The 13906-nt window shown below is 40.0% G+C and overlaps 2 protein-coding genes across 2 annotated transcripts; one reads left to right on the top strand and one right to left on the bottom strand.

The window, feature by feature from the left end:
* The first annotated feature begins 393 nt into the window (after nt 1–393).
* ormdl2 (ORMDL sphingolipid biosynthesis regulator 2) lies at nt 394–4972 on the top strand. The gene is made up of 4 exons (XM_080763650.1): nt 394–437; nt 1880–2054; nt 2394–2545; nt 2639–4972. The coding sequence occupies exons 2-4, from the start codon at nt 1881–1883 to the stop codon at nt 2772–2774; spliced, it is 462 nt and encodes a 153-aa protein (XP_080619776.1). The 5' UTR covers nt 394–437; nt 1880; the 3' UTR covers nt 2775–4972.
* A 1109-nt stretch (nt 4973–6081) lies between these two features.
* Nucleotides 6082–11361, bottom strand: nemp1 (nuclear envelope integral membrane protein 1). The gene is made up of 9 exons (XM_080764924.1): nt 11247–11361; nt 10556–10692; nt 10144–10363; nt 9986–10058; nt 9772–9865; nt 9510–9624; nt 7616–7841; nt 7144–7326; nt 6082–6824 (listed from the first exon to the last, which is right to left on the bottom strand). The coding sequence occupies exons 1-9, from the start codon at nt 11353–11355 to the stop codon at nt 6665–6667; spliced, it is 1317 nt and encodes a 438-aa protein (XP_080621050.1). The 5' UTR covers nt 11356–11361; the 3' UTR covers nt 6082–6664.
* Between the last annotated feature and the right edge of the window lie 2545 nt (nt 11362–13906).

The following is a 13906-nucleotide window of genomic DNA, read 5'->3' as shown; positions in this document are numbered from 1 at the left end:
ACTCCTTTATCAAGGACCCTACCCCTTAATTAGTAGGCTACCCCAGCTAGTCAAAAGTGTGACAGCTGTTGCCTGGCAGGGACGCCTTTTGGTAGAAACGTCATGAACACCCATATTAATGTATTTGGCCACGGACCCTTTTGAAAATGTTTTGTACCAGGGACCCCCCAATTGTGTGTAGGCCATTGTTAAAATGTTTCAACAATAGACCTAGATATTTCCAAATGTATTATATATTTTTCCTCCAATTTCTCTTAAACTAGTCTATGTAAATAGGGTTAAACCGGTTAAAGTTAACCCATTTCGCTGGGGACCCCCTGGAACCACCTTAAGGACCAATGGGGGTCTCTGGACACACTTTGAGAACCACTGGTTTAGCCAATAGAGGGCGTGGTCAACCACGCAGGGATTTCCTGGTCAACAGCATAAACAGGAAGGTGAGTGTCTTGGAAATGAAAAGTTGGATCTAAGTGTTTAAACTTGATTGTGCGAGTTAAACGAAAACGTCTCCGTTGTTCACACACATCAGTGTATCTAAACCTGCTCTTTAAGTGTCATAACATTAGTCAACAGAGGTAGACGCTAACACGTCATATTATGCAATTTTAATTGTAGCGTGCGTGCGAGCAAACGATCGCCGTTAGCGAGCATTCCGGATACTCCATTAAATGAAGTCGCTAGCTAACGTTGAAACGTTTAGGCAGTTCGCGAGTTGGAACTGCATTGGAAACGTTTTGAGTTTTTTTCTACTGACGTGGATTGCTGCAGAGTGCAGACTGCAGTGGAATAGTGATGTGGGGAGGTTTTTGGAGTTGCTGCGCACGTTTTCTGACACACTGCATTCCAGCCGGGCGGTGTCTTATGCGCATGTGTTAAAGGAGAAGTTAGTAGAGGAATAGTGATGTAAAAATCCATGTTCCCACTTTTTTTTTTACTAAAGAGCCACTGTTGCCAAGTATGACTTAATGTTCTGCATCATTACTTCCCATTACATTGAAGCCATAGATGAAACAACTTCCTTCCTAATTCCTATCATGCCTGTTTGGATTAGGTTGTCATATTGACTTAATTACTTATTGTTGCGTTTTCCTGTTTGTTTTGAAGTGAGATCAGTTCATAAATGCCTCGTATCTTAATGCCAAAGAGCCACTGTTGCACAATGCATCCTTACTTCCCTCACACGAAAGCCTACATGAATTAATCATGATGACTGTTTAGAATATTATCATATTTGTTTGCTTTTCTTCCTTCCCGTTTTGAGATGAGATGCTGTTCATGCCTAGTCTTATGTCATGGGTTATGTCAGAGGTTGTAAATACTCGTAACACGTCCTGCTGCCTCCTGCATATGTGCAATTTCTAAACAGGTGGTATGTTGGACTGTTGAGTGATTTCCAACAAAATCATGAACACAAACATAGGAAAATAACCACTGCACAGAAGTTATTGACAGAAAGTTGCTTAGGTGGATTTTTATGAAACAAAGACTTGACAGACAAAGCATAACCCAAGTTATCTATACGGGTGCGATATTGGAGTTTATCATCCATAGATACCATAATTAAGAAAACGCCCTCTAATTACGACTCATGTCTATGAGAAACTATTAAACACTTAAATTATGTGACTGTAGACTGCCATTTGACCCTTTGTACAAGAAAACATTGATTTTAAAGAAAGATGTCCATCGTTGAGACAAGGATAAGAAAACTTAATTTGAAAATCATCAGGCCCTAGGATAAAAACACACATGAAAGTAAATGTGCAGACATGGACTACATTTAGCTGCTGCAACATTTATAAAGGCCTCATATCAAATCAAGATGGATGGACTGGAGCTTTACCATCACAATTTACATTGCATAATTTCTTTTTCTCAGGATGAATGTGGGCGTAGCTCACAGCGAGGTGAACCCCAACACAAGAGTGATGAACAGCAGAGGCATATGGCTGACATACCTGCTGCTGACCGTCGTTTTGCACATAGTCCTCCTCAGCATTCCATTCTTCACTGTACCAATTGTTTGGACCCTCACTAACGTAATCCATAATCTGGTCAGTAAAAGTTGCTGTAAAGCACTAAATTATTGTTTAAAAGACTACCAGAGATGGTATTCTGGTTGAAGTGATATCTCACTGTGGTAGAACATGTCCCATGAGGCCTTGTGTGAATTATGGTCATCACACCTGAATTTCGGCATGGGGATTAAATGGCTTGTTAAGTGACTTGGGTGCTTGATAATAAGCATTGATCATTAATTTGAATCAGCTGTGTAGAGCGAGATCTTGTAGGGTAAGTAGGCAGACTAATGTTCACCTTTTCGATTTGTCAGGTTGTGTTCTGACATTATTGTTGACTGATACATTTCATGCATATCTGTGGGTTCTCTACAGGTGATGTACTTGTTTTTACACACGGTCAAAGGTACTCCTTTTGAGACACCAGACCAAGGTAAAGCTCGTCTGCTGACACACTGGGAACAGATGGACTATGGCATCCAATTCACATCCTCTCGGAAATTCCTCACTATCTCACCCATCGTGCTGTAAGTTTACATGCTGCTTAGTGAAATCCATAGCGTCCTACCTTTTTTGTCTTCCAAATATATCTACATGATTTAATTCTCACTCTCCTCCAGGTATATTCTTGCCAGTTTCTACACAAAATATGATGCCACTCACTTCCTAATCAACACAAGCTCCCTCCTCAGTGTCCTCCTCCCAAAGTTGCCCCAGTTCCATGGAGTACGGATCTTTGGGATCAACAAATACTGACACAATGGAATAAGACTGAAGTTCAGCTTTAGGCTTCAGTGACCTACACAACTTGGGTTTCATGGTCGAGGAGAAGAGAGGCAATTTCATGTCTCGACTGTACAGACTGTATGAGGGAGGAGTATGTACGGTATATGAAGGTAACAATTCGTGCTACCATTCGTGGCTTGAAACAAATTAACCAAAATGCACTGAACTTGATTATGTAGGTTACTGAATTATTTTTTACTTAATTTTTCACTTATGGACATTCTCATGTATGTTTTGTTTTGTACCGGTAAGTGGTCAGACACTGGACTAGCTAGGCTTCTTTCTGATGAGACTTTCTTGGAGAGAAAAAAAACTGCAGATGTTTTATAGATTATTTTATGCCTCAACATTCCCTTGTCTCAGATGTAGAATTTCGACTGCCATCTGAATTCACGTTTTTTAAAATGTGAGTTTTGGTTTTGTGCCAGTACATAAGAATCTGAGAATCTGAGATTACATGCATTACCACAGTGTACTAGACTAGTATCTGAGACCTACACGTCTCAATTTCCTTCCATGTTCTTTAAGATTACATTCAACATGTATACATGGATGACAGAATTAAATATCGCAAGCTTCCTAATGCCTTTTACTATGCAGATTATATGCTCCAAAATGTAATCCTGGTCTTTCCAAGTAGCATAAAAGTGATCTGCATCATTATCTACTCAATTGACAGGATTTCTCACACAACCGTAAGTTTCATGCTGATTAGTTGGATGGTCAGTCAACACCTTTGGTCACAAACTTTTCAGTGGCAGTTTGCATGGGGACCATGAAAGCATTCTAACTGTGGTCCAGGTTCTGAGCTGTGGGGAACTCCAGGCACTTTACATGACGCCTCAATGAGGGTGTATCTCAGTGGTTATATCTTCAACTATGCAAGGCATTCCTTGTGTTTTGGGGGGAAAAGTACAGGAAATACAGTTAATTTGACTGATGTACCTGGGCAGATCATGCAAATAATCATACTTCTCTCAGCTGTTTGAAACATGATATGAAATACAGAAATAGATGGGGACTCGCTTCCACTATGTATGAATTACAAATATTTGCATTTTTCTTTACCCACTGTCGAATACCGTGTTGACAAAACAATACAGAAGGCGTAACTAAATGTCAGTGATTTTTTTTTCCATAATGTAAGGATGATGCAGGTGACAAGTCAGCTGAATTTCCATTGACACTAGTGTAGAAATATAGGCCTATGTAGTGGCAAAATAGGCCTGTGTTGCAGAAAACGATGATTCACGATGAAAAGCATAAAAAGTTGATACTTTTCTTACTCAACTTGTTCTAAGCATGATAAACAAATGGTTTCACTTCTGGGAAGAGGGCCACGAAGGGAGATCTCAAAGTCATATGATTTGTCACACACGTTACCGCAGTGAAATTTGTTCTCCACATTTGACCCATCTCTTGGAGCAGTGAGCCGCAGCCAAGGAGCGGTGAGCTGAAGCCGCGCTCGGGAATCATTTGATTAGTAGATTTGACCCCCCAATCCAACCCTTTGATGCTGAATGCCAAGCAGGGAAGCATTGGGTCCCATTTTTATAGTCTTTGGTTTGACCCGGCCGGGGATCGAACCCCGACCTCCCAGTTTCAGGGCGGACACTAACCACAAGGCCACTAATCTAGCAGGAGACAGATGAGTTAATATGGGCACCGTGGTCTTAGAGGAAGCTAATAAAGTATCTGTACTCTTATAATAGTGAATTTTCTGCAACACAGAGGCCTATTTATCCACTACAACACCTAGCTTGAATAGAAAATAAGGTAATTATTAGTTTCTCCCCGTTCTGTTTCAACATTTTTTGCTGCAAGAAGAAAAGCTGTTAATACAGTCGACCTCAGTGCTGTATGAACTGTTTGATGCATGTTATTGATGTCATTGGAAGTAGGACTGTCATTAGGCGCATGACAAAGTGATGGGATTAGCCAGTAAATAGTTAAACTTAATTACAGATTTAAAAATTAAATAACAGACGATAACAATCTAATCCACCAAGTTTTATATTGCATTGAGAGATACAATGTATCCAGTAGCATGCAAACTACCGGGGAAAGCGCTCATATAAGGTACATCTGTAATTTTTCATAGATTTCCCTGAGATTTCTTGGAATCCAGTATAATTTACAGGACAAAAAAGTGCACCAAAATGTAAACTATAAGACTGGGCTTTTTAAAGTAAACTGCTTTCCCTTTACACATTCCAGATAACTGACAATAGTAGACAATATTTGTAAGATACTATTCATGAAGCTGTCTATGCTTAATTTATGCTCAGTTGTACGGCAGTCACATGCCAAAAATAGCAGATCTACAAGCTCCCAATCATCGCGTCTGCGACATGCGGTGAGCTTGTAGACTAGCCATTTTTACACAACCCTGAGATACTGTACTGCAGCATTTCCCTAATATCCAGATGCATACAAAAGCTACTGGTAAGCATGAGAAACAGCTGTGTTTATCTGGAGGCCAAATTATGTATGGCCTGCCTACTTACTGTATGCTTATTCATGTGGCGCTGTGCTGGTTTAACATTAGCCCCCTCCCAATCCACTTTAATACATACAACAGATTGAATGCTTCGTCTTAAACATTCCAAAATACAAATAGTTGTATTTCCATCTTGCCTTTAAAGTATCCAGAATAAACTTCTGAACCAACCAGAATAGAACACATTTTGTATGGTAATTTTCAATCATAAAATGTAATATTCAGTATATAATACTATACTGTAGGTGTGCAGCTAGAAACCTTGTGATTTGTTTTGTTGGTCATGTTAAAATAATACCAACCTTATATCCTATATCAGGGGTTTTCAACTGATTATGAACCAGAGACTACCACCCTGACTGAGAATCAACCTGGGGACCACTGGTGTGGTGTGGGGGGAAAATTAACCTTCCATATTAAAATCATGTTGCTGTTCATTGTAACTTACTGTATGTATGAGCGAGCACAGACATGCAAATAATTATGGGCACATTTCCTTATAATGGTGACTTAACCAGGCAATCCTGTACAGTTTTCCCATGAGATTCTCACTCCCTTTTCTGTGGAAGTTCTTGACATCCGACTTCCCAGTAACTGACATCGATCAAGCGTCATTTACTGCATTGTTTCTCAACTTGTGGTCAATACAAAAATCTTCCCTTTCCTACATTACTAAATGCATGGTCAGGGACCACATGCAATACCTTCACGGACCACCTGTCGAAAACCCATGTCCTATTATAATGATGGTTTTAAATAAGTGGGAGCAAAAATGCATACAAAATATTTTCATGTTTATTGGCGTCCTTTGTGAGAGGAAAAAAAATAATTTGAATGTGTATTTCACTTACATATTTACATGGGAACCAGATGCAAATTAAACACTTTAAAAGTACAAGCTTTAATTAAAAAAAAACCTAAGACAGTAGTCTTCAATTATATAACCCTAGTCTCCAAGAACTCACAAAAAAAGAATTGTGCAACCGTTCATCTATAGAAACAAACACAGAAAAAGGGTGCCATATGTGGCTTGTACAAAAAAACAAAACACACATGCAGTATGGATAATCTGTAGTGTCACTGGTCAACACACTTAAAAGAAAAAACTTCTGGACCAAAGGCCAGACCGCACCAATGCAACTAGTTACAACTCCTGCAACAACACAGTTTTAAGGCCAGTCCACACAATTGCAACTCTTACAACTGCCATTGGGGATAAAGGTTGCATTGGTGTGGACTGGCCTTTCAAAAGTGGGTTATCTAGTCAAGTTCACGATTTGCGAAGCCATTCTTTCTCCAAACACTTTTCATTAAGGGCTATGTTTGACCCATTCAGTTCCGTTTTTGGTTTACAAGTTCTTTATCCCGTAGAGTTCATGAAAGGCTTAATATCTTCCTCATCTTCATCAGTTGCAAAAAGATCATCCTCAAAATAGGATCCTCCAAAACCATACTCCTGTGCATGGTCAGACACCTCATTTGGCAACAAGTGCAGTGAGTCCTCCACAAAATCTGCAAACCTGGGCATCACAACATTAGGAATAAAACATTTCAAAATGGTGATACAAAGGCACATTTTTGATTAACACATAATACCCGATTTATACTTTGTTGTACAACATTGACATAAAGAATAGCCAATATACATGCTAGGATATCCATTTTTGGAGCATGAATTGGCCATAATTAAATTGAAACCGAAATGTATCCCTAGTTGCCCTGGTTGAATATTACCAAATGACAGTCTTGTGGTGATTTGGGGTGCATGAATTACTTTTTTCCAATGACCGTGTGCACTTCAAGCAAACTTATTTTTTATCGTCAATGCCATTTCCCCACCTTTTGGGAGACTGAATCCTGGACACTGCCTTCCAGGGACTGAACTGTGGACCGGCACAGTACTTTCTTAACTCCTCCAGAGCTCGCCGTGTCTCCTCCTCGCCCTGTCTCTGATACTCTTCTTCAGTGAGCAGTCGACGCGGTTCTGGCTTCCAGCGCAGACGCAGAGATGGTTTGATTTTCCTGCACAACAGACCTATAGCTCAGTTTGAGTGTGTTGTGAAAACTCCAACCCAAAAGCATGCTCTGAAAATCTTTCTATGAGCTACAATAGTTAAAAAAAAAAAATCACATTTAGTCTTTCCAAAACTAGAAAGAAATGATTCTGCTCCTGAGAATGAATATGAACCTGACAATGCCAACTCATCACTCGCCTACCAAAAGAGTAGACATATTTTTTAATAAATGGAGGTAGTTACAATTATTGAATACACTTTGCCAGTCAATCTTTGCTAATTATCTAAATATGTACCGCCATGCAGACAGTGCCAATGATACTGGGTACTGCAACGTCTTGGAACATAAAGCTGCCAGGATGATCGCCAACGCCACAGGTCGAATCTGAATCCCTGCGTAGATCAACATCAGGCCAAACAGCTGCAGGGTCCAGGAGAGGATGTTAACACTTCTTTTGTCCACTAGGGGACCATAACGATAACAAACAGCGAAACTGATGAACCCCACCACTGTTGTATAACCTGAGGAACACAGAAAGATACTGTTGTATAACCTGAGGAACCAATTCAGTCGTTGCCAATCTCTCTCTCTCTCTCTCTCTCTCTCTCCTCCTCCCCCCCCATATGTACTGTGGTGCCTGTTGCTGACAAACCCACTGTTGGCCTAGGGATGGTTACATGCAAGGTCCGGGGCTAGGCTAAACTTCCGCTCGCTCGAGCCATTATAATTGTACTTCCGGCAGTCTTACGGGTGCTTCAAAACGCCACTGAGCAACTGGGGGGGGGGGGGGGGGCTAACGCTCCAGTTCAGTCTCTATCCTTTAATTACTCTATGTCTCTATCCTTTAATTACTCTATTGTTACAGTCTACAAGCACTTGGCAGTCTATTTGGTACTCATTCATTTGTTTGGGGTCATTTTAACGTCTAATCTGGCTTTTGTGAGCACCCCAGACAAATTTTAAGTTACTTAGATATTTGATCTACATTTTATTACACGTCCTCTTCCTGTTGAAAATGATCGTAACTTCAAACTCAGTTTAACCATAATAGATTAATCAAATCAAATTAATCTTCTAATACGGTATGTGAGGCAGCTGTTTTTTAAATTATCCTTTTCATTCATTGATTTTATATATTTATTTTCCTTTTCCAAACAAATGATGAACAATATGGTCTGAATGGGGCGCCCGCTGGCCTAGTGGTCCAGGCGCATGCCACATATAGGCTCTGTCCCGATAGTGTGTTGCGTGTTCGAGTCCCGTTCATGACGACCTTTGCTGATCCTACTACTCTACACGACCATGTAAAAACCCTGACAGTAGTCCCAGAGATGAGCGATATATGAATAAGGGAATGGTGAATGCATAGGCCTATGCCTATGTAGCCTGGGCACCATTTCATTTCGGTATATGATCCGGGCTGGAGCCGGATATGCTTACGTCATGTTGTAGGCAATGGTTTGCCTACAACAAACAGGAAGCCGTTTGTTGCTTCCTGTTTGATTAAAAGCAATAAAAGCTCTCGTAAGCGAGAGCTTTTATTGAGAGGGAAAAGGAAGTTGTCGCCGCCTGTTCATCCTGTCTGGCGACTACAAAACAATACTACAACATGACGTAACCACATCATCCGGCCCCAGCCCGGATCATACGGACTTTTGAAACAGAGACCAGGCTTTCCTCCGAGGCGGTGGAAAGCCTGGGGAGGCGAGGTTAATGCCTATGCCAATTTCTAGTCTGCATCGGGGAAGAGTGGGTGGGTATAGTGGGTGGGAAATGAGGGTTATGTACCATGTATTACACACCTACACGAATTGTATGTTTATGGGAGGGGAAACAAAATGTAAAAATAAAATAAACATTTATATATATAAAAAATAAAAGCCAAAACATATTAAAAATAAAATACCTAAATACTGAAAACAAGCAACTTAGAAACTGTCTAGGGTGCTAAAAGAACAGAGCAGACGTTAAAATGACCCCAAACCAAACATACCAAACACAAAAGTGAAATATCCCTTTAACCTAGCCTGCCAAGGCCAGACACAGTGCATATATATATATATATATATTATTACTATAGAATCTCTGTGTAGAACCTGCATTTGCACTGGAAGAATTATCTAGTTGTAGTTTCCAGGCTACCTTTAAAGGCATTACCTATGATTGTTCTTTTCATAAATAGTACATACCAAGAACCAGGGGCCAGTGTTCTCGCAGAATCATATTTAGGTTCCGGAATACAAGCTGAATGACATAAACTGAGAATGACCACCCTCCGACTACTAGCAGATAGAAAGGGCTTTTCTGTGCGAGGATGAAACAAGAAATATAAAACAATTAACGTGACACCAAGGTAACGTTATTTCATCTTGCAAAAACTGAATCAGTGACTGAATATACATGACACAACAGGTGTAGGGAAATGAATGAGCAATAATCGAATGCTCTTACCTTTGGCAAAAAGCGTGACATGATGAAGATGAGAATGATGAGGGAGGCAATCAACCCAGTGCTCATGCCAGTAGAGTAGTAAAATACCTGACTCCTTTTCAGAGGAAACAAAAATCAATAAATAGAATGTTAATTGAAAATATATCATCCAACCACAATATTGGATACTGGTTCAAACCATTACATAATAGAATTTAGAAAATTCAAAGGTTACCTGCTGAGTGTGTCTGCAAACACAAACAAGAACACCCCAGCCATGAATACCGCAAACAAAAAGATATCAAACTCTGTAATAGAACGAAAATTAAGAAATTATCAAAACTATATATATCTGAAACTAGGAAGATAGTTTTTATGATTTCCTACACTTACTGCGGATGGGCTTCACTGTGTACGGTGTTTTTCCATCTGCAGGTTCAACCTTAAAGCATCTCTTCTTGCTGAATAAGCCGACGTTGATGTTGGTTTCATTGGAGCGCTCATGCAATAACCATTGAACCATGCTCCAAAAACCAAAGCTTTCCAGTTCTTTAAGCTTCTCCTCATCTTCAGCAACTATCACCTTGAGCTCTTTTGAACTCCACACTCCAACCTGACATAAATGTTTGATCATCAATTCATCATCAGGCCTGAAGTGTATTTCACAATTCACACAGTAGCTTTAACGCCAAGTGAAAACAGTTGTATATGGCTATATTGGCGAGTTGTTATAAAGCAACACTGGATGTACAGTCAATGACAAAGAAAAATATGTGCTAAGTCTACAGCCCAAACAATAACATACCTGAATTCTTGTCCAAGTTTGTTTCCAGCCAGGCACAATGGAATTGATGTAGCAGAAGTGGTTAGCCCCTGTGTAGCTAAACACTGAACTTTCAAGCTTCTGGTCATGTTGGATATTAATTACTTGAGGCTTGGAACCTGTAACAAGTCAGTTTGCATATTTGTATTGAGATGCCAAGAAAACAGTCATTTGTCTTTCTGATTTAGAGCAATGCCAGATGGAAAGGCACATTCTGCTGCAGCCGTTTATTAGAAACTATAATTTAATTCCGTAATAATAATAAGTTTGGACTCTGGGACGTAGTTTACTGCTAAATAAAACACAACCTCCTGCTGTTGCATTATAATATATTGTGCAGTACTTTGATTTAGAACAAGCGCTCCCCAACACAAGCAGACTAGACAACACAAAGTCACAAACACTAGAAAGAATCATGGCTGCACATCATGACAAACGATAATGTCAAAACAGAAGGGCGTCTATATGTATTTGATCGAGGTCTGACTTTTACTTTTAGTTTTACTACTTACTTTACGAAAGTGAAAGTCAGACTCGATAATAAAATACAGATACGATAGTCTCTTGATCCGAGGCTAGCTTCATGCCATGTGAAAGATGATTTCGTTACATTATGTATCCGGTTAAAGTCTTTGTAAGGTGGTACGTTGGACCCAAGGTTGGACCTCCTTACCTGTAGCCTGGCACGATTTCTGGGGCAAACAGAAAAGCAACAACAGCAAAACTATAAACTTTATATTTTCAACAGTCACGATGCTAATCTCTTTCATGCATCCCGCCATGATGGAATAGGAGGATCCCTACCCGTGTATTTCCTTTTCGTCGACAAGGAAGGTACGAGACTGACAGGACATCCAACCAATCACATGTCTTTTAGACCAGGGTGTCGTCACGTCATCGTTGTTGAGCGTTCAAGATCACAAAGTGTTTCATTAATTATTTATTATTTAATTGCTTAGAGTAGCCTATATTATATATAACTATGTGTTTAATACAATAATGTTTACCACTTAATTTGGTTTTATTTGATTTGGTTTGTTTAGACGTCATAATTACAAGAAAAGTGGTATATATGCTTTTAACAGAAATATAACATGCCAAGAAATTAATTTGTGAGGCTTGAGTTCCCCCTAGTGGTGTTTGTGCCATAGTCACTAGTGGGACCACAAGGTTAGTGCTATGAGTTCATGTCATGTGAGCATGATGTGTCAGGTTGGTTAGGACAAAATGTGAAAGGACCTTCATTATGGTTCAAGGTCACTGGCTAAAATGCAAGCTCACCAAGCACAGTGCTCACCAAGCTCAGCTGGGCAACATAAAAACACAACGAAACAAGCAACAACAAAAAACATTGTAACTGCCATGACCAAATCTGCAAAAAAGATACTTTATCAATGATAAAACAAACCTCAGGAGCTCTGTAAGTAACAACCACATAGGAGCAAAATGAATTCAACCCCTTGTTTGAGCTGAATCTGGGTTGCACGTGGTTTGTTGAACTCCCTCTGGTGTTTTGAGTGTGGACTTTATTGACATTAAGGAAGTATTTAGACATGTACACATGGGTATCTTGGTGGTGTAGCGAATCTTGTAGACCAGGCCCATGGCAAGATGCTGTACTCTGTCGTCAACCCTAAGCCATTCCAGCCTATCAAAATGGGCAGGGGTGTGGTGGTTTCTGGAAGTGAGGCCAAGTAGTAGCCCGATCAGTTTGTTTTGGTAAGCCTGGAGACTTGTTTCAAGGGCTTCAGGTGCTGTGGTACCAATACTGCATGCGTAGTCGAACCTTGTACAAGGGCTCCTGTTAGGGTCTTCAAGGTGTTTTTGTTGACCAGTGAGGAGATCCTGTACAGGAATCTTGTTCTTGGTTGACTTTTTTATTATATTGGTGGCCATTTTTATCATTTGCCTCCAGGATGTAATTTCATCTTTTCGTGTGATAATATTGTTACACGGTACCTCTTCGCCGAAAATAGCTACAAGCTCACAGCGCATTGCATTCTGCGAATATATATCATGCTAGGGTTCAAGTGGTTCATGTAGGCTAAATAAAAGGAGAGCGGGAATCTGTCTGTCGCGTCAGTCAGCCGCGGAGGTGGAGCTTCTTTTCCATCCACCAGCTGTCTAAAAACCCCACGAAGAAGAAAGGCGTCAGGTTCTTCTGACGCGTCTGTGCGCGACAGTGTGCCTGCGGGGAGAGATAGTGCTGCACTGTTGCCTGCTAATGAGAGAGAGGGGGGGGAGGGGAGAGGGGAGTTGCACCACTCACCACTTTTGTATAGGCTAGGCTATTTACAAGATATACTTGGATGCCATAATAATGGTTGCCTGACCCCAAAATGGGTCATGACTCATGAGTATGACCCTTTGACCTTTGTTTGGGAAACACTGTTCTAAAAGAACTGTACATTGTAGCCTATACTGTAGGTTGTTTATGGCAGCAAATAACTGCTGAAGAACTGCTGAAGAAACCCCCATGTTTTTTTCCCAGGACAAAACTGACTCAGGGTTTTTTACATTTGTGTGCTTAAAGTGTGCTTAAAAGCCTGTCTCTATGGGACCTCTCTTCATTAAAAACTGACTCATATTGGCCTGTAGCCCTGTACACAACTGTTTTGCTTCCTCTTTTAATACATGAAACCCCACATTTTGTCAGCTTGATATGTATTGGATGGATGGATGGATGGATTTCTGTCAAAAGGATAAAACACAAACACGTCTGAGAGCTTAGGACCACAATGAAGATAATGAAATGACACAATTCCTATTATTATCCATCTATTTCAACAGCTTGCTGTGAGTAACAGGCGAGGTCATAGTGCTTCCTCGTGGAAGTGTGTATAGTGACTCAATGTGAAGAGAAAATCCTTTGAGGAAATGGTTTTACTTCTATTACAGTATAGGCACAGTGGTGGAAGCATACTCTACACACCACAATGTAGAAATAGTTACAGGTAAAAGTATTCAGAATACAAAACAAAAGTATTGGTATCAAAATGTACTTAAAGCACCAAAAGTAGAAAGTACTCATTATGCAGAATGTCCCATTTCACAAGTTTTCAAATGTATCAATTCTATTCTATTCTATGCTATTTTCAAATGGCCGAAATGTACTGTATAGCATGGGTTTTAAACTGGTCCGTGGGAATGTAGGAAAGTATTACGTAATAATAATAATAAAAATAATAATAATCTTTATTGTCCTGAAGGATATTTGTCTTCACAATCTGTTCAACACCCACATCAAAAACAACACAGAGCACATAACACCAAGACAATACAAAAAAACAAAAACAAAACATGAGGTCCCCACTGTGTACAGAACCATCCTAT

Source organism: Protomyctophum bolini, assembly GCF_963924005.1.
Source record: "Protomyctophum bolini genome assembly, chromosome: 5".
Classification (NCBI taxonomy): domain Eukaryota; kingdom Metazoa; phylum Chordata; class Actinopteri; order Myctophiformes; family Myctophidae; genus Protomyctophum; species Protomyctophum bolini.
The sequence above is the reverse complement of the archived record's forward strand: the minus strand, read 5'-3'. Positions and strand labels throughout refer to the sequence as shown.